The sequence below is a fragment of the Brachyistius frenatus genome, unplaced genomic scaffold (assembly GCF_029030835.1).
Source record: "Brachyistius frenatus isolate BFR_SWC_R1_liver_20210118 unplaced genomic scaffold, ASM2903083v1 Contig_106, whole genome shotgun sequence".
NCBI lineage: Eukaryota > Metazoa > Chordata > Actinopteri > Embiotocidae > Brachyistius > Brachyistius frenatus.
In genome coordinates, this window is record NW_027210705.1 from 1,009,820 (window position 1) to 1,030,865 (window position 21,046).

Sequence of the window (21,046 nt, forward strand, 5' to 3'; positions counted from 1 at the left end):
CACACACACACACACACACACACACACACACACACACACACACACACACACACACACACACACACACACACACACAGACAGACATGTAAGCCAACACACACACCTCAGCACTGTGCACACACTCTCTGTCTCAGACGCAGCGGTGATCAAGGGGAGGATAGATGTGTTTTACTGTTTGCATCTGAAAGCAACGTAAAGTTATGAGTGTTTGAATTTGGGTGGAGGTGGAGGAGGAGGAGGAGGAGGAGGAGGGAGGTCTGTCGGCTGCAGGATTCCATCACTCTTGGCAACCGTTGTTGAGTTACCACGGAAACGCACTGCAATGTTCCCTGCTTCTCTTTTGTCCTCCTCCAACACTCCTCTCTCTCTCTCTCTCTCTCTCTCTCTCTCTCTCTCTCTCTCTCTCTCTCTCTCTCTCTCTCTCTCTCCATCTCTCTCTCTCTCTCTCTCTCTCTCTCTCTCTCTCTCTCTCTCTCTCTCTCTCTCTCTCTCTCTCTCTCTCTCTCTCTCTCTCTCCATCCCATCTTTATCGCTGGGCGACTTCCTCCTTGTGTTGCTATGCCGATGCTCCAGGACATTCAGTGGAGTCGTTTTTGCCCCCCGCAGTGCCGGAGCGCAGAGATCAACCGTGAGCTGCTGAATGAAGTTGTCAGCTCTATTTTTTGCTCTTTTTGCTGCTCCTGCTCTTGAACTATTCATTTTGTGCGACCTTTAACCCCTCCACTTCCCTCACGGATCAAATCAGAGATCATCTACTGGGATTGGCCGTGGTTGTCTGGTGACATCACAGGAAGTTGGATGAAGTTTCACCAAACTCAAGCGCTCTCGGTGGTGATCGGTGTCAATGTTTTCAGGATTCCATCAGGCTGAGAGACGTCCGGACGCTTCACAGAGACCCAGCTCTGCTCTGTGAGCACTTCTACGAACCCTGAACAAGATGAACGAGGAGGTGCTGGAAGCCGAGGAGTCGGACGTGCAGCAACAGGAGGGTGAGCTGGAGGAGAAAGAAGAGGAGGTGCAGCAGCAGGAGGGAGAGCCGGAGGTCGTAGTGCAGCAATGGGAGATGCAACAGGAGGAGGAGGAGCAGCGACAAGAAGACACCCTGTTTGAGGAGGTACTAAATAAAGAAGGGGAGCAAGAGCAGCAGGAAGAGTTGCAGGTACAGAAAGCAGAGCAGGAGGAGAAGGAGGTGGTGGAGACTGAGGAGATGCAACAAGAAGAGGAGCAAAGTGAGGTGATGCAGCAGGAGGAGCTGCTGCAGCCTGAGGAAGAGGTGCAGCAGGAGGAAGAGGAGGTGCAGGGTGAGGAGATGCCACAGACTGAGGAACAGCAGGCAGAGTTGCAGCAGCAGACTGAACAGGAGCAGCACTTTGAGCAGGAGCAGCAGCAAGGAGAGGAGGTGCATGACTTTGTGGACGCACTGGAGCAGAACCACAACAGCCAGGTCCTGATCCGGCTCAGAGGAATGTGAGTAAACACAGATCACAGTCAGCTGGCCGATGATGTAATGTTAATGGTGATGATGTAACAGCACTATTGATAAATGGTGATCGTGTTATGAGATCATTAAGCAGGTGTTTGACTGACAGCGTCGGGGACGGCATCAGTGTGGTCGCCTGGTTGCCGTGGTGATGTTGGCACGGACCATAGGATGAAGGGACGACAAATGACAGAACATAAGTGTAGAGTGGTGGGCGTGCGACATCATGGCACATAAAAGAGAGAGAGATACTGTGTATATGTTTTGGATATGAGCGCAGCTTCTGGTCCGTCTGTCTGTCTCTGACGTCGCAGCAGGGAGAGCATCGCCACATCTGTCTGAATTTGAAGCTACGAATGTTTAAAAAAAAACCCAAAAAACAGCAAGCCTTTTTTGTCCACCCTTGTTGCCATGGTAACCACAAAGCATTACATGCAGCAAACTCTGCAAAGATAGACAGATCAGAAAAGAGAGAGATGATGGCAGGGCGCAGAAACAAACTGTTTCATTTGTCCTACATGTTTCAGTCTGTTTACATGTGAAATACAGCCTCATTACATCTTCACTGCACGTCTCTGTGGATCCTTAAAAGGTTTTTTAATTCGACCAGTATGACACTTTAAGGCAGAGGGATGTCCTTGGAAAGTCTAATTTTTAATCATGAAAGGTTTTAAATTTCATGAGATCATGTCAAACCATATTGATTTAATGTTCTTCCTTTATTTTCTGCACATTTCTGTCAAATTTATGAAGGATTTTTAAGCAAACTGTACAAGAAAACGTCATTTAGTTTTTGCTTTAGGCATTTAAGTTGTTCTTGTTTCATGAAATGTATAGGAATCGTTATCACAAGGGCAATTTTTACATGGTTACATTAATAATTTCCCTGATAAATATACTATAAAAATATATATATTTTTTCTTTTTTAAAGTTGAATTTTGGTCATTTTTGTAGATTGTTATAAAGTCAAAGAGACCCAATACATGCCATGAAGTGGTTTAATGGACAAATGAGAAATAAACAACTGATAATGAATAGATGATATATAACATATATACATATATATTATTACTATATTATGCATATTATATACTGTATATTACATATTATTATTGTCAATACTTTAACATGTCGCTCAGTCCTGTTCGACCCAATATGACTTGTTGAGGTCGTAAAAAGCATGACGTTTCATGCAGATATCCTGATCAATAGACAGTAAACACAAAAAGTTCTGAGACTGCACGTACCACAACCAAAATCGTACTTGACGCTCCCAGGAAGTCTTGCTCCGTAAGCATGTCAAGTACCGTCTGAGATGCGCGCTGGATCTCCTCTACAGTGTCAAAACCAGCTATCCTTCAGCTTAAACTTCATTTTGGGGAACAGAAAGAAGTCGCAGGAAGTCTAATACAGCGAGAATGGGGCGAGACATTCCCCCAATGCTCCGTGAGCAGGTATCAACCTCCAAAGATGTGACTAAAATAGAGACTGAATAGTTTTTAATTCAAGACTATTTCTATGTAAATAGTAGACAAACATATCTTTGAATTATATGTGAAGGTACGTTAACAGGCCAGTGACAATTCAATGTACTGTTTTCATTCTTTTGGAGGGCTCTATAAAATTGCTAATTCAGTTTGAAGTATTGATCTTGTTCCACATCAAGCCCATGACACAAAAACTGGACTGTGTAACAGTGAAACTGACCAGATGAGTCTAACAGTGACTACATTCACCAATCAGCCACAACATCAAAAGAAATGTAAAGTTGGATTTCCTTTAATTGTTGTGACTCCTTAGATTAATCTCGTGACCCTTGGATGGAACCAGGACCCCGGGTTGGGAACCACGGTCTTAGAGGATTGTCTTTGCAGAATGTATTCGAGTGCAGAAGCAGCAAACTGATTGTGATCAGATGTGTTTGGCTTCTTCTTAAATACACACAGACAGTATTTAAGAATCGTCTTGACACTAATCCTTAAAGCTAAAAAACAAACGCACAAACGTGAGCTGCAACCTGCAGCTCTTAAAAAAAGAGAACAACCGTCACCGTTTATTTCATTTGTTTCTTCCGTGGATCTAAAACTGACCACTGCAGCTCACACATTCAACCTTCACACGCTGCAGTAATGACTCAACTTTTTATTTTGGGATATTTCTGATAGGAGCTCCACTCTATGGATAAAAGTACTGCTTGTTGACACCCCTGTCATTGTACTTTGATTGGTGTGCTTCTGACTCGTTGCCTGGTTTTGTCCCCGAGGAAAAATAACACGTTGAGTAAAAAGACGATATGTCTGTGTTTGCTGCATCGATTTGTGTCCCTCATGAGTTGAGAAAGGTTAAATCAGTGCAGTACTCTTTTAATGCTGCAATACTCCGCCTGCAGCTTTTTGGCAAGAATTTATGTTTGTCTTTTCCAAAACAACAATGCCCTCCTGCACAAAGCTGACTGTGAGGCAGACATCCTCCAACATCGATGTTGATCTCTCTGATGGTCTTGTGGCAATTTCTGCTGCCAGCTGATGGAAAGATTACGTTGGTTAAATTTGTAAACGCATCTTTTTTCTCTCAGTTTCATTTGTCCAGATTAAGATGACCTTTTTCCTTCTTTTTCATCAAATAAATCCCCATTTCATACTTGTTCAGTTTTCTGACAGCAAAAAGAGGACAAATGTAACAAGAAACAACTCTGTAATGAATTTGGCTGCGTTAAAACATTAATTGTGACCACAGAGAGCATGAGGACACTGAATAGGCTGAAACTCTGCAGGATAACCGGCTGAGTGGTTTAATTTTAAATGTTGATGAAGCTAATGGTATCGTGTACTTAATGATGCAGTCAGCTGGACTGTCTGTTCATCACGTTCTCTTCCACGTTTTTCTCTTCACAAAAAACAACTGAAAACACGAATGTGGATGTAAATCATTTTTATGCATTTTAAAGGCTTAGCAAATAGACTGGACTGTTTAGGTGTACACATATACTTTTGGCCATATGGTGTAGTTCACCATCTGACATGTTATTACTTGATGATGAAAAAACATGTCTAGAACAGTTCTGGAAATGTGAAGCCTCCAATGACGTGGGGCTCCTCATTCTCATCTTCATCTTCGTCATTAAAGCCAGCAGTCTGTGAAGATGCTGTATGTTTGTTCAGAACCTGAATGTCAGATGAATAAAAACAGAAGTTTTATGCTCTGACCTGTGGTGGAAAGAAACTCATTACACGCACTTCAAGGACTGTTTGATTTTGTATTTGAGTGTTTCATCTGTCTTTACATTTCAGATAGAAGTCTACTTTTTAATCCAATGTGTTTTTTTGATGGCTACTTTGCACTGTACCTTCCATGTATATATTTATTATAATTTCTCATCTGCAGTGTTTGCTTTACTGAAAGTTTCTCTCGTCAGCAGTAAAGTGAAACGTCCATGGTAACATTTCCAATAAACACTAACACTAATGGCCCCTTGGCAACTCGTTCTGTTTAACAGACCCCACTTGCTTTACAGTGTCTTGTGTTTGTAACTATTTGGCAACAGAGCAGAGGATTGCAGAAATTTACCAGCAGATGTTGGTGTGTTGGTTAAAAAAGCTGACGCGAAGACAAGTGTTCAGTTTTTGCCAAATCCTGGAATAAACATTGGCAAGTGAGCACGTTCTCTGTCAGCAGTGACTCAATGAGAAAAACACTGCAGGTGTAAAATAAAAGATTCTCCACAGAAGTTCGTCTACTAACCTGACAAGACTAGACTCCGAGATTCGGGGGAGTCCGTCATGGGGAGTGAAGTCAGTCCAAGGTTTGTGTGGTTTTCTTCAGGATCTTTCTGTTCAATTAGAAAAGAGACCCTTACAACGCGTAGGCCAGCTGAGCTGTTGGAAGAAGTGTGCTTTATTTCCTGATTCAGTTAGTGAGTCAACGTAGCAGTCTTCTATAATTAAAGCTTGACAGCAGCATTGGTTGTGTGTAAACAGAAGCTCCAACGTTGCCTGTGTGTAAGCAGAAGCTCTCTGTGGCCGGAGCTCCATATGAGCCTGTCGCCAGCCAGCCAGCCTGTGAGGCGGAGTTGAGGAGAAAAATAACACGATTCGATCTGTTGATTGGTGCATGTCAACAGCAATGAAATATCTGGAACATTTGAAAAAGCGTTCATGTTTCACACAGGAGGAATCCTTCTGATTTTACTCTTTACTTAAAGATGCTGTAAAGTAGAAATGAAAATGAGTTTTAAGTTCATCACACCACAGAAGTATGGGTTGTTAACTACCCATCCAAATTTGAATGAAAAAAACACCGACAAGTATATTAAAGTAGGCTTTGAAATTGTGAGAAAATCATCAGTCTTCTCTGCTCTGAGACTGGGGGGGCGTGTCCTGAAGGAGCTGAAGCTCCGCCCACTCACTGGGAGGTGTTCAGTGTCCTGTATGACAGTCCTGTGGCTGCAGTTCTTTTCCCCACTAAGCGGTCCGTCTGACATCCAACCTCTCGGTGACTTTATGCATGATGTCCCACTGGTCCTCTGTCTCTCTGCTGGATGGAGCAGCCTGCTTTGGGAAAACACAATAGAATCAGAATTTATTTGTCCAATGAGTGAAACATACAGATGCATATAAATGAAGCTTGTCCCCCTGAGCTGTAACACAGGAGTCAAACTGGACACCAGAGACAGAAGACAGTGAGTCTCCAACTACTTCTAACGCACCTGCATTACAATAGTGGAGATAATAAGAATGGAGGAGTTGATTTAGTTCTGTGACGACTGTAACATGAACAACGCTGCATTACATCACATGTTAATTCATTACATCACATCAATTCATTACATCACATCAATTAATTATATCACATCAATTCATTACATCACATCAATTCATTACATCACATGTTAATTCATTACATTAATTCATGTTAATTCATTACATCACATCAATTCATTACATCACATGTTAATTCATTACATCACATGTTAATTCATTACATCACATGAATTCATTCATGACATCACATGTTAATTCATTACATCACGTCAATTCAAACTTTGAACCTGCTCAGGTTGAGATTTAAGTCTTTCTCTTTCACTGATGTCCCTCCACCTCCTCTTCCTCCTCCTCCTCCTCCTCTCTGCAGCCTCCTCCACATGTAGTTGGGCTCGTTTATCCCGACCGGTACCGGTACATGTAACCGAGAGGGTCGCTGATTGTAACGTTACACCGGAGTACAAAATCAACAACCCTCATTAATCAGGAGGACTAGATCTCCTCTGGTCCATGTTTACCATCACCCCGACATGTAAAATACAGAGTTACATATATTATAGTTCCTTATCGGAGCTATATTGACACGCTAAAAAACAATCTGCTGTTTTCGGAGCATTTTCCTCTGAACTCTGCTACGATCTCAATAGAAGCTAATTAGCACATTAGCTCCCATTTCATGAAAATAAAGTTATTCTACACCGAGTAAAATCACGTTAGCGGTTTGCACCGAGGACTAAATGTAGCAGAGTCACTGTGGAAAAGTTATCTAGTATAATTATAACAAGCACACAGAACTTCCGCTGAGTGGTGGACTGCTGGCGGCGGCGGACGGTGCCGGTGCGACCGGAGGACGAACGGCCGGGAGGGTGAAGCTCGGTTCGGCTCCGAGCTGCAGGAGAAGCCGTGTGTCCGTGAACTGCATCCGTCTCCGGTCCAAGTTGAAACTGTCCTCTGTGAAACGGTCCCTGCAGAGGCGGCTGTTGGTGTCGATCCTAACGTCTCCTTTAGCGAGGCTCTTCACGAAATCAATCCGCCTCTTTTTCCTTTCTTCATCAGGAGGGAATTTAAATAGCGATGCGGCGCTGCTTTGGAGGTTCTTGCTTCCAGGAAAGATTCACTTGCGGGTGGAGGGAGACGTCCTGTAGCAGCCAGCTGATGGACAATAACAATCTGACTACGGCAGAGTGGGATGACCTCTTATGCAAATGAGCTCCAGGCTTTTATAGCGTTTCACCGTGAGAGGAGGAGCCATGCAGAAGGTTATATAAACCGTCTGTGCGGTAGATCGGTGACGTACTGAAGCGACCTTTTAGCCCCGCCTAAAAAAACCTGAGCTGAAGACGGATGAGAAACTGTTTAAAGGTCTAACTCAGATGTTTTCAGCAACTCATTTCACACGTATATAATGTACTGAGAAGCAAATCTTAGAATTTGCTTTACAACATCTTTAAAGTCATCCCCATGACCCTGTTGAGGATCAAATAAAGCAGGTCATAGACAGTAGATGGATGGACAAGTTTAATGTTTTGTCAATCCAGTCATCCCCCCCTGACTTCCTCCCTACACTTTATTGGTCTACTTACACTCCCTTTTTTAGTGCACAAATGTATACACGTTGACAAGTGTGGTTAGATGCAGTGCACTGAGGACCTGATATCTGCCAAAAGATTAGTGTGAAAAACTCGACTGATTTCACCCTCAATGGTCGCCATCTTGGCTGTGCAGTGGAAGGAGAGGGACCACCAACATAGGTTGCGGTGAACACAGATACACATGTATGTGTATGTTGTACACATCCACAAAAATACTGTTCATTTCACACTTGGTACCACTATACTGTTGTCAGAAAGAAGCCATTAGTATGATTATTGTGTGCCTGAAACATTTTAGTAAAATGAGGAAACAAAGACGGCAGATATGTTGATCTATTCAAATGCTTTGGTTGTCACTTCCACTAAGTGCACAGAGGCTTTATCCAATTTGAGACAATACTACCTTGTCAAATTTTAAAATGGACCTTTCTGTTAAGATCATTTTGTGACAGTACAATCAGATATATTCATTTAATCATCAGAGCTGGGCTAAGCTGCTGTTCCACTTATAAATATTCCTCCTGTCCTCGATGACCTTGTCAAATTCAACCCAAATAGAAAAACTTAACTCTGTACTCATAAAAGTTGTAGTGACAGTGACTTTTCTGAATGCTAATTGTTAATTTGAACAAACCAAATCAGCAGTCAACCTGCTACGATTCATGTGAAAAATCACAAAGCTTACCGACAAATCAATAAAGGTCCCTTCAACTCTTCTTCATCCTGAGATCAGCAGCTTCATAACGTGTGCTTGTGCGTGATTGTTGCTTGAACTGCTGAGTGCTCTCTTGTATATTTATTTTTATCTCAATTGGTTGTATTAATTCTTCTTGACAGATATAAACCCCAGATGCAGATCAACAGAGCTCTGTGCTGTTTGAAGGGAAAACAATTAAGTGTAGATGTTTGGTTGTTTTTGTCATTCTCCCTAGTTTCCGTGGTAACAGCAGAGCGTTTCGATGCAGTAAACTCTCCTCTGAGGAGAGACATGGAGAACAGGACTGCTTTTCCTTTATTTCTTTATTTCTACATATATATATATTTGATCTATTTCATATTGTATCAATTGTTTTTATTTCTTGTTTTATTTATTGATACAGTTTGGTGAAAGTGATGAAACTATGAGATGGAAAATTAGTCGAAATATAAAACAGAAAAATGGAAAATGTGCGCCAGAGAGTTCATCAGATGTTTTTTTGAAACGTAAATAGAGAAGAGAAGAAGTAAAAGTACCATCAATTAAGAGTTAAGCAGTTATATGATGTCCAGTCACCGGACTGGAATGAATAGTACTGGAACATTGAGCTCCTGTATAGAAACCAGACTGTCAAGTTCAGGTAGTTCTGTATGACTCGTATGTTTGGGCTCGTTGCACTGCTGCAGAATACTGTGTGATGGACAAGAATCAGAGCATCTAAAACACCTGAACTTTTTTGCAGAGCAAACATTGTGTGTGTTTGTATGTGTTCACCGCAGGGGTTGGTGTATAATTAAACTGCTTCATTTTGATGGAGGTTCATCTTTCTCATCAGGTCAGGTCTTTTGGTCTCGATGTAGGCGGTTTAGATGGAGTCAACCTTAAACCAGCACAAAACACCCTGCGGTGATGCTTCACAAACAGAGCTGTGCAGAGAGGAACAAAATACATGTTCAGCATAATTAATGCAAGGAGGGAAATGTGGAGGTGAAATTACAATATATCAGCACAAGGACAAAAAAGTAGAAAGAGTAAAGTCACATCAGGAGGAAAAAAAACAACCACATTATCTCACTTAATGTGTCAGCCTAGAAAAGTCAAGACAGAGTGGTGAGTAATTCTCCAGAAACTATCTCTGTTCTCACCGGCCACTGTTGGTGCTGCAGCGTGCTTTTTGCTTTTGCTTTTTTTGACCAGAAAAACAATGCCGCAACCTGCTGCTGCTCACCCTGCCGTATGCCGCTTTGTAATTCAGTGCTGATCCTCCCACGCAGGCCAGCATACAATTACCATTCGACCATGAAATAACAGGTTCCTGCTGTCACATTTCAAGGCTGGGACGTGTCAGAGCTATGATTAGCTGCCGGGGTCCGATTCCAGTGCTGTGATTGGCTAATTTCAGACCAAATGGAGCATTCACATTATTGTCATCCATTTGTGGGGTTTATATCTGCCACACAAATTAACATCCCAGCAGCACTTTTTTCACTGGTCCAGTGATGCATGTATCAAAGTCTGTAAATTGACTACACTGACTTTACTTTCTCATAATAGTTGCAAAATGAAGCATTTTTATCCCTCTTCTTCTGACCTAATTAAACTGTACACAGAGAAAAATAATGAAGTGGTAACCCTTCTTTTTGCTGCAAACTAGATTTGCACATTTAATTAGGGTGATGAAATATGGAAATGACCATTAAGCCTTGTTACTACACCAATTTATTACTTGTTTGTATTAACCCATTGCTCATGACATCTCTGACCTGACTGGGAAGAGTAATGCTGCATGAAAAAAGTACTATTAACACCAAATAGCAGATTAAAGCCATTTGAAAATCCATTGTATTTAACCATGTTTTATAGCAGGGGAATCAAACATGTAACTTTCTGTAGCAAATGTTTCAAATAAATCAGTTAATCATCATGTTCAAACTTCACATATTCACACAGGGGGAAATTCAGGTTCCTGTGCTGATTGTGTGGGGAGTCGGGGAGTGGATGTAGCCAAGTGATTTGGAGAACAACCAATCACTTATCGTTATATTTTACATACTTGCAAGCGCAGAACAATTTCTTATTGGGCCTGCCAGTCACAGGACCAGTGAACCCCTAAGGCCAGTAATTGTGTGAACATTTGTTGTTGAAAAGTGAGATTAAAGATCCTCAAATCAGCCACAAAGTCACATGAACTGACTAGGAAAACTCTCTTTATGACTACAAAGAAATTCAAAACAACCACAATGCAAAGCTTAAATGACTCCAGAGCCATAAAATTCTGTGGGAAAGTGGAGGAGTACATCCTCTTTTTTCTTCCCACTGACACCACAACTATCGTCATCCACAACAAAGCTACAAAACAATTTACTGGATTTATGCTGCCAGTCCAGGATCAAAGCAGTGAAGTCAGCTTCTCTTGCCTTTATGAATCTGCAGTTTATATTTCACCAAGCATATAATTTGTTATCACAAAGTCGTATTTAGACATACCCTTTGTTTGTCCTTCATCTTTATCGTAACACAGCAGGAGATTTGAGCCGCTGGCAATCATCTCTCTTCCGACACCACTCTCTCTGGTTTCTTAATCACACCACACACATCGACAAAACCCAGCAGGACTGTGAAACATGATGTGAAACAGATTCGTGTAGTCATACAATTAGGAAACATCATTTCCAGTTGCAGAAAGATACAGCTTTCCCAGATGACAAAGATTTCAAAAAGATTTTCATCGGGCTTCAGTGTTTCTTGGGAAAACGAAATGTTGTCCACACACCTATTCACAAGCTTTCAAATTGTTATTGGTGCCAGGCAAACATCCACATTACCTTCAGCAAAAGGCAGAAATAATCATTCAGTGAATTCTAATGTCGAGCTCAATGTCAGCCATCATGCCCAGAGGAATAAATGTAAAAAATGAGTCAGAAATGGAGTGTGACACTGTAAACGTATTCAAAGAATAGAAGGTGAATACGGTGAATATTCAACCCTGGTTGGTGCAGGGCATAAATATCTGCTTTGTTGGGGCCCATAGAACAGATGCATTCAAACTGTGACACTGAGTTGAGACCATAACAAACTGTAAGTCATATTAGTATTCCTTGTCCTTTTCTAGTGATAACAAAGGTCAAGATCAAGATCTAAAACTACAATTCCCATATTTTGGGCCTTTGGTGTATGTACGAAGCAGCAACCAACAGTGATGTCACCCATTGGTTTGTGAACGGCCTCGAGTTTGGATTTTGGCCGGCGCCATCTTGCAAGTCCCGAGTTGTTTGGAGCCGGAAGTGACCATATTTAAATGAGCCAGGGGGAGAGAGTGGTGGATCTGACTGATCTCATTGGAAACCCGGCGATACTACGTCCCGCTCACCGATAGCTGTAACCGGATTGCACGATAGGCATGTCAATCAAACAGAAACGTCCCCAAAAACTGCTTTTTGGGAATTATTTTCAAATTGATGACAGGATTATTTTCAGATGGACCTCCAGAAAACTAATAAGAAGAAGGGACTTTAGCTTGCAAAACCGAGATAAGTCTGGGAAAAATAGGAGTCTATCGAGCAGGATGCTTTTTGGAGCCGACCTCTAGCGGCACTCGGCACTTCTGCATCAGCCTCATTTTTCAGACTCGGAAAGCTACGTCCACTTTTATACACAGTCTATGGTATGCACATACTGCATACACATATATAATATACCTATGGATTTACAGACATTTTACACTATGCTTTGATAATAAAGAAGGCAGGTTCTGAAGTGCAATCAATACTGGAAATAATAGTAACCTCAGGATGTAAAAGCAACACAGTATCTAAAAGGGAGTATCATGTCTATGTGTTCATATTTGTTCGGGTTATGACTCAGAGAGGGAGCACCATTTTTAATGCAAACAGCTGCAACAACTGCTGCAGGCAGTAAAAGGTTTAAACTACCCAAATTACCTCCATGAGCCGCTGCTGCTGCAACTTCAGACCGTGTTGATAAGCAGCCAAACTTCAATAAAAAGCTTCCTGTGGTTTATACACCACAGTCACCTATCTCTTTCACCTCCACTCCCACACAGGCTCATCTCCTGGTTTGACAACCTCCGCCACATTGAGTCCCTGTCTGACTCAGAGTGGAACAAAACATAAATCTACTGAAATGACTGAAACTTTGAGAATGTTATCGTGCTGAAACAAATTCTGATAAAACAAAGCACAACAACTTGAACACCAATGTAGGTCAATTGTTTTGGATTTTTGTGTTGTGTGTGAGCTTTGGTTTTGCTAAACATTTTAGCATCGTTTTAGTTGTATTTTAAATTTCTATTCCTTTTGTCTCCGTCTTTGTTGTGTGCGGTTATCATGGTTACATGTGTCATTTTCATCTGTCATGGACGTTTGTGGGAAAGACGCTATTTACTTCTTTAAAAAAGAGCTTGTGTACCTGTAATGAATCTGACTAACTCCGTCTTCTCAGTAAACCCAGTCAGTATTCCAAACTGAATGATGACTGAATGATACTGAATACAAGATGCTTCCATCAATGGCAGTGCAACAGGTCAAACCAATAAATCCTCTTCTGAACAAAAGCTGTTTAAGGCAGTGGAGGAAAATGTTTGACTGATCAGGAGCTACACTTCGTCATTCTGGGTGTTGAATAAGACGTTACATTAAGACACTATTTTGTTAATCGGCCCATTTTTGAACTATTATTAAAAAAATCCTTTTCAAATGTTATTTGTAATTTAATTTTAACCTTGATTTTGGTATGAAACGTTTTATTGATGATGGAATAAAGACTGCATCAAGAAAAGGATTGCAGTTTTCTTTCCGTCACGATCTTGTTTTTTTCAAGCCAGAAGTAACCACATTCAGTTGAACTGGAGAGGAGCTGAGTCAATCTGACCGGGTCCACCTGTACAGGAAACCTGGCAGCATCTCAGGCCCTTCAATCCAACCAGACATTCCTCCAAACGTAGCTCTGAATTGGAATTATTTTTCAAAATAGGTCACCAGAACACTGATCAGAAGGAGAGAATTTATCAAATGACACCATATTGACTTGTGGGAAAAATGTATTGACCTAATATTTAATGAAAGACGTTGACGCTTTTTGAATGGGAATCGATGAAGTGAGAATTTGTTTGGAGCAAACACCTAGTGGCCCTCAGTGGTATTGCACTTTAAGGCACTTCTGCATTGGCTTCACTTTTCCGACCTGGAAACTTCATTTTATAAAGTCTGTGTTTGGACCAGTGTGTGTATAGTGAGCTCGACCATTTTGTGACTTAATTAATTTATTATGAGGACTTTGTGAGCACAGCATGTCAATAACTGTTCTGTTTCTTTGTTTGTTTACAGGCAGAAATACAAAAGTACATCACTGAGGTAAGACACACACACACACACACACACACACACACACACACACACACACACACACACACACACACACACACACACACACACACACACACACACACACACACACACACAGGAAGCCCTCAGTCTGAAGTGCAGCACTAAAGAGGCTCTCACTCCTCCTACACACACCTGTCTGTCTCTATTTTCGTACATACAATCTGACTGCAAATGTGTGTGCTCTTGGTGTGACATTGCATTGGGAGTTGTGATGGTTATCTTTTACTGAAGCTGCCTCAAACACATTAAACACAGTTGAACATCCACTATACAGCCGATGACCTCTGGGCGGGACATCTCCCTCCAGCTCTCACACTGTGTGTGTGACATTTCTCATTGCATGACTACAAATGAAGAAAATATTCTCTAAGAGCGAGAAATGTGTAGGTGTCAACAATAAAAGACAAGAAGAAAAACCTCCCATTCACCCACACAGTACAGACTCAAAGACAAACAATATGACAGGTTGCCATTCACTTTGAGCTGAACCTTCAGATAACATCCTGGTGCTGCCCAGCATGTACTGTACATTCGAGCTACTTTTCTTGTTATGCCACTTTTCACTTCACTAAGATAATCAGGCAGCTTTAGTTACTGTTTACTTTACAAATTAAGATTTTTGCAAACCAAACATATAAAGATAAGTAAGAATTTCTGGCTTTTTTTGTGTGTGTGTGTGACAATTTACCACTTTTCATTTTGATAATTGAATGAATTATTTAAAAATTAAATATGTATTTTTTTTAAAACTTTTATACGTCATCCAATCACTCATTTATTAAAAACATAATCAGCTGATTGATCCATTATGAAAATTATTATTACTTTCAGTCCCTCAAAAAAGTTTCCACCTCCACCAATTACAACAATCAAATCTTGCTTCCATATGAATGAAAGAGTAATAATAATCTAATGATGTGTTATATGTACAATAATATAAAATATCAATAAATCTATCAGTATTAACAATAACATACCGTATACTTCTCTACTTTTATCTAAGAATGATCATAAATGCAGGACTTCAATTACATTTTAATAAAATTTTATTTATGTAGCGCCAAATCACAACAAAGGTTATTTCATGGCATTTAACACATTAAAGTCCTTACAGCAGAACTTTACAATATTATACAGAGAAACCCAACAATTCAACAATTGCCACAAAAGCTAGGAGGGAAAAACACCAGGATCAGAGGTGGGCGGCCATCTGCCTCGGCCGATTGGGGAGAGAGGAGAGCAGAGAGAGAAAAGGACAGCATAGACATATAAGACATGAACTGTTGATGGGGCTGACAATCACAGAGCAGATACACTTCGACTTGTAACAAAGTATTTTTACATTGCTATATTGATACTTTCAACTTTGTAATGATCAGTAATTAAACATGCAATCAGCGATTCTGGTAAAAGATTGGCATTTGAACTGAAGAGCCAAACAAATAAACACCTCACTTCAGTGCTCCTTAAGGAGCTCCACCCCCCAAATTCATGTAAGCAAGGTAATGAGACTAAAAACTGGCCTTATACCGTGGGGGAGTTGAGGTCTCTTTCTCATAGCTGAAGCTGAAGTTACATTTTGATTTAAGATGCCATCAAACGAACAACATGCAAGCACAAAAAAACAGCATCCAAAACACAATGGAGTAAAACTTTGTTGTATGTTTTTACAAAAGTACTGTTACCAAAGAGAGGATCATGGATTTGTAGCTAAGCTAACAAGGAAGGTAATGTTATCAAGCATATCATAACATTACAAACACTCTCACTTTGCTCGCTAACTTATATTTCTGGTTTGGTATGAACAGCAAGTAATGTAACTAACGTTATCTAGTGTTGCTATCATTGCTGGTACGAAGCTACATGCAAAGTTATAAGATTACAGTTAAATTTAATTCAATTATATTCATGACAGACATCATGTCACGGCACTTAGTAGGGTTAATACATTACAATGTTGTAGAGAGAAAACCAACAATTCAACAATTTCCACAAGAACAAGCTGTTGGTGACAGTGGGGAGTCATGGAGTGGTTGAGGGTTTGTCATTAATACTACTGCAACCCTACAACCACTAGTGATAATTATAATGATTTAACTTACTGGAAATAAAAGGGGCTTTTCTTTAAAGACAAATTACATACTTGAAGTTTAATTCTCTCCCTCACGTCCAGTTCCTGTTCTGACTTCAGCTGTACACATGGCAACTGAAACACATTTCTTCCAGTTTACAGGAATGTTTTTGGTTGACATGACAATGGCAGGATGCCTGGCTGCAGTGGAGTCTTTATATTTCCCTGTGGTCAGTTTAAACCATCCTTCTGCAGTAAAGAATATCCAGCAACCAAATCCACCCATCCATCCATCCATCCGTCCGTCCATCCGTCCATCATCCGTCCGTCCATCCGTCCATCATCCGTCCGTCCATCCGTCCATCCATCCATCCGTCCATCCATCCATCCATCCATCCATCCATCCATCCATCCATCCATCCATCCATCCATCCATCCATCATCCGTCCGTCCATCTGTCCATCCATCCATCCATCCGTCCGTCCATCCGTCCGTCCATCCATCCGTCCGTCCGTCCATCCATCCATCCATTCATCCATCCATCCATCCATCTGTCATCCATCCATCCATCCATCCATCCATCCATCCATCCATCCATCCATCCATCCATCCATCCATCCATCCATCCATCCATCCATCCATCCATCCATCCATCCATCCATCCATCCATCCATCTGTTCATCCAGTGGTAAAGGAAATGTTCGGATCCTTCACTGAAGTAAAACTATTAGGCTGCCCTGCAACGATTTTATATTACAAGATTAAGTCCTGCACTGACTTTAGTAAACAGATCAGGAACCTGTAACTAAAGTATCAAAATTTGAAATGATTTCTGATTGACTATTTAGTTTGTAAAATGTAGGTAACAGGGAGCTGGCCTTCACCCAGAGCCACAGAGAGGACTTCTCTGAATTTGTGAAATAACTAGTAACTAAAGCTGACATATATGTGTATTGGTGTGGTGGTGGTACATTTGGACAGTTGAGAAAGGCTTTTAAGCCAGGCTTGTTAGCATTTAACAAGATTGCATGTGCTTTTTGTGTCCACTATGGCTTGATTTGTCTGCTGCTTTCTTTATGTGGTACAACAACTTCAATTGCTGAAACATTGAAGTTTCAAAATTGATTGAACAGGAACACAGTAATAATTCACTTTATCTAAGGAAAGCAGTGACTGCTCTCATCTCGTAGCTGGAACTAACTTGTTCAAAATCAAAAATAGTTCTACGTTCAGCCTATCGGAGAACTTTTCAAACTGGCTGGAACTGCTGTCTAGGCTAGAAAAGACACTGTATAAATACAGTGAAGTCTATTAGATAACGTGTTTATTTCCTGGAGGAAACTCTCATCGTCTACTGTGGGTGTCTGCTGATTGACAGGAGGCAGAGTGTCATGTGTCCGTCTGAAGGAAACAGATTTTCATGTTGTTGTTCTGTAGTGTGAACAGGACAGCAGCTGTGTGGGTGCAGAAGATCAGTCAGTTAGCAGGTGTGTGAAGTCTGAAGAGAATATTTCTGAGTGCTACCATTGCTCTTGTAAGGGGTAAAATACCATAGATCAAAACAGAAGGCAATACATTATATATACTCAGTTAAATTACAGGTAGAAGAAGGAAAAAACAGCACAGCAGGAGTGTTTTACAGAATTTCTTTGCTACGGTTATGCTTCTAGTTCATTTTACTGTCTTTACATAACAGTGGGGTCCAAAAGTCTGAAACCATAAACAAAAAAACAAAAACAAAAACGGTCATATTTTAATGTAAACCTGAAATAAGTATAAAGTTTGAGGATTGAGAACTTCTTAAAATTCTTACATGTAAAATGAAGAATTTTTTTTATTTTTTTTATATAAAAGTATTAAACCCAAGTGTCACATTACCCAAAAAATACCTGTTTTTAAAGGTGCAATATGAGTAACGACACAACAGAACTCATAAATGTTATTTAAACTCAGCCAGTCCTGTTACGCTGGATATTCAAATAACTATCCTCTGGGAACTGAGTGATAAACATAATCATAACAAAAAAACTAAATAAGAAACAAGAGGACGAAGGCTGTACGCTTTGTATGTTTTTTTTTTGTTTTTTTTTTTTTACCTTATACTGTGTTGCTTATTGGTTGTCTTATGTATTGTGTTGTAATAACTGAGCACATGAGTGTGTGTTGGTGTTGCCAGGCTGAAGGGGGTCCTGGAGCAGATGGACCATGGTGTTGTGGACCTGCAGGAGCTCCGCAGGAACCTGGAGCTCGCTGCTGCCATGTTGGACGCTGTTTACACTGATGAGACCAGGTGAGACAGAACTGGCTGAAAAAGATGGATTTACAGAAAATAAACATTTGTCTTTGGTCGTGCAATCGGTGACTATGTCCTCCCACTGTGCAGGCGCCTGTTGGACACGGAGGATGAGCTCAGTGACCTGCAGGCCGAGTCGGTGCCGACTGAAGTACGTGATTGGCTGGCGTGCACCTTCAGCAGGAAGATGGGCGTGGCCAAGCGTCGTCCGGAGGAGAAGCCAAGATTCAGGAGCATTGTCCATGCAGTGCAAGCTGGGATATTTGTAGAGAGGTAAACAATGCTTAGTTCAATTAAATGGAAATATTTCCCTCCACGTATTAAATCAAGACATTTTTACATCTTGTTCATTACTACGTTGAGTCAGCGCCTCTACTGGTGGCATGAAATACAGCAGTGATATTTTTCACCTGTGTTTGGGGAAAGATTTTGGTTTAGGTTAAAGTACAGGACATTTGTCATGATGGTTACAATAATAAACACGTGGTTATTTGTTATGGAACCGTTGTGGTTAAAATCTAGAGCTATCTAAGCTATAGAGTCATTTTCTGAGGATTGTTTTCGCTGATTCCATCAGTTCATCTTAATGTTACAATATCCAATCACACTTTAGACAATAGAGTTTCTCCAACTTCATGTCATCAGTTTGTATTTGTTGTTACAACATGTCCTTAACAAACAATCCAAACATCATCTGTCCAGCAGCTCATTAAGGCTCATTGATGTATTTTATTCAAACAACATGCTTACATTGACGTGGTGGCAACCTTTAGTTGCCTTAGTAATCATGATGCAGGCAAATAAGGAGGTTAGCTGATGAAGTCAGTGTGAAGAGGAGGTCCAGGTGGGTGGATGGATTAACAAAACATTTTACTTTAATGTGAGAGACTGCTCTTCTTTTTTAATGTTGTTTCAAGTAACCATGACAGTTCTATAATCTTATTAATTATTGCAGTGCAACATTTTTATCATAAGGATCTTCTTCAGGCACTTTTTTGTCACAAATTGTATTTTTTAATCTCACATTATATGAAAGCTTCCAAACAATAACAATAAGTAACTCATCAACTACATGTGGGAACAATTGGCAAGTGACAGCATCAAGTACGCACAAAAGAAAAGAAAAAAGGCTAATCCAGGCTTTACCATAACATTGTCACGTCATAAAAGGGTTATTTATTTCTGTCTGTCGCATATCTCTTGCAGCAGGTTAACTTCTGTGGTTCATAGTCAGGTGTAGGGAAAAACCACCAATAATGTCGTTTTACCTGGAAGGAAAGAAAACTGTGCTTCTCCGCTTTCAAATGTTCAGTCAGTTCACTTGTTTCTGTCTTCAGCAGAAGTGTGCAGCACCTGCAGACAGAACAGAACAACAAAAACAGTCATAGGTTTTCATCAAAATAAATTTCAGAAAGCGTCCGGCCGACTTCACCGCAGATGTGATTACGAGGTCGAACACGAAGTGTAATGACGTTAGCGTGCGAGCGAGCTGGAGATGGAGATCATATAGGTCCAATATCATTAGAGTGTGAATGACTCGCAGTGATAGAACAGTATCAGTTCATCTGCTGCAGCTTAATGACACATGAAATCAAAAAATATCTGTGGCACCGAGGCAGCGCTGACTCTGTGTGTGTGTGTTTATAGCATGGTTACCATGGTTACAAAGAATCCATCCTGGTCACAAACTGTGGAGGAGGGTGGCTGGAAGGGGTCTGTGTGAGGAGTGTTTATATGCATGCCACTGTCTATATATGTGAGATGTGTGTGTGATATTTTTATCTGTGTGTGACAACAGGATGTACAGACGGACATCCAACATGGCCGGTCTGACCTACCCGCCGACGGCTTTAAAAGCTCTCAAGGTAAAACTGTAGTTCCCATTGCAGAAAGTGACTGTTTGTTGTTTTAAACCTGTGCTGGATTGAAGGGTAAAGATTTTTTTTTAAATAAACTCACAATTAACCTTTTCAGCCACAGCATAGTTTGCTTTTTTGTAGAAACTTAAACAGAGGCGGCGGCAAATACAAAAATAAGACTGCAAAAGTTAAGGAAGGGACCAAGGAGACAAGAAATGATAGGGAAGAGGAATCAGAGAAGAAAAAGAGGAGGGTGGTAATGAAAATTGGAGATATAGAGAGCAAAAAAGGTGGAAGTTAGTGACAGCAAGGGGAAAATAAAAAAAGGAATAAAGCGGTATGGAAGGGTAAGAGGACATAGACAAAGGGAATTGAAAAAGAAAAAAGAAAGGCAGGAGAAAAAGGGAAGAGATATAGAAAAAAAAGAAAGGCGTAAATGGTAATGAATAGTGATGTTCGATCTGATACCAAGCAAAACCCAGGCTGGAATCGTTGATACCGATTTGATAGCGACACTTTGTACAAAAGCTTAACGTGTTCAGAAAAGGGAAAGCTGTTGGCAACCTCCCAAAATATACTATAGATACTGTTGAAGTGGAACAGACAGGTTACTAAAGCTCACTGTAGATAGAAATGTAAATTATGAACTGCCATAATAAACGACCCAGACCTCGTGACCATCGGTGAGGGTCGGAACGTAGATCTCCCAGTAAACTGAAAGCTTCCCCTTCTGGCTCAGCTCCCTTTTCACCAACACGGTCCGGTGCAGCGCCTGTTGTACTGCTGCAGCCGCACCTGTCGATCTCCCGCTCCATCCTCCCCTCACTCGTGAACAAGACCCGGAGATACTTAAACTCCTTTGCTTGAGGCAGGCACCTGGAGGGAGCA

The 21,046-nt window shown here is 40.9% G+C and overlaps 1 protein-coding gene and 1 long non-coding RNA gene across 5 annotated transcripts in view; one reads left to right on the forward strand and one right to left on the reverse strand.

Annotated features, from left to right (window-relative positions):
- The first annotated feature begins 238 nt into the window (after window positions 1-238).
- Window positions 239-21,046, forward strand: part of LOC138628831 (dual specificity calcium/calmodulin-dependent 3',5'-cyclic nucleotide phosphodiesterase 1A-like) — a 36,759-nt gene continuing 15,951 nt past the window's right edge. For 3 of the 4 annotated variants that reach the window (XM_069712097.1, XM_069712098.1, XM_069712099.1), the window contains exons 1-5: window positions 240-1,467; window positions 13,876-13,902; window positions 18,183-18,296; window positions 18,390-18,572; window positions 20,098-20,164. In XM_069712097.1, coding sequence (XP_069568198.1) covers window positions 938-1,467; window positions 13,876-13,902; window positions 18,183-18,296; window positions 18,390-18,572; window positions 20,098-20,164 — 921 coding nt within the window. In that variant the 5' untranslated portion in view covers window positions 240-937. Of the gene's footprint in view, window positions 1,468-13,875; window positions 13,903-18,182; window positions 18,297-18,389; window positions 18,573-20,097; window positions 20,165-21,046 lie in introns of all 4 variants that reach the window. The other variant, XM_069712096.1, reaches the window with a different exon arrangement.
- LOC138628803 (uncharacterized) lies at window positions 5,671-7,605 on the reverse strand. The gene is made up of 3 exons (XR_011311493.1): window positions 6,529-7,605; window positions 5,887-6,031; window positions 5,671-5,685 (listed from the first exon to the last, which is right to left on the reverse strand). It is a non-coding gene; the product is annotated as an uncharacterized lncRNA (long non-coding RNA).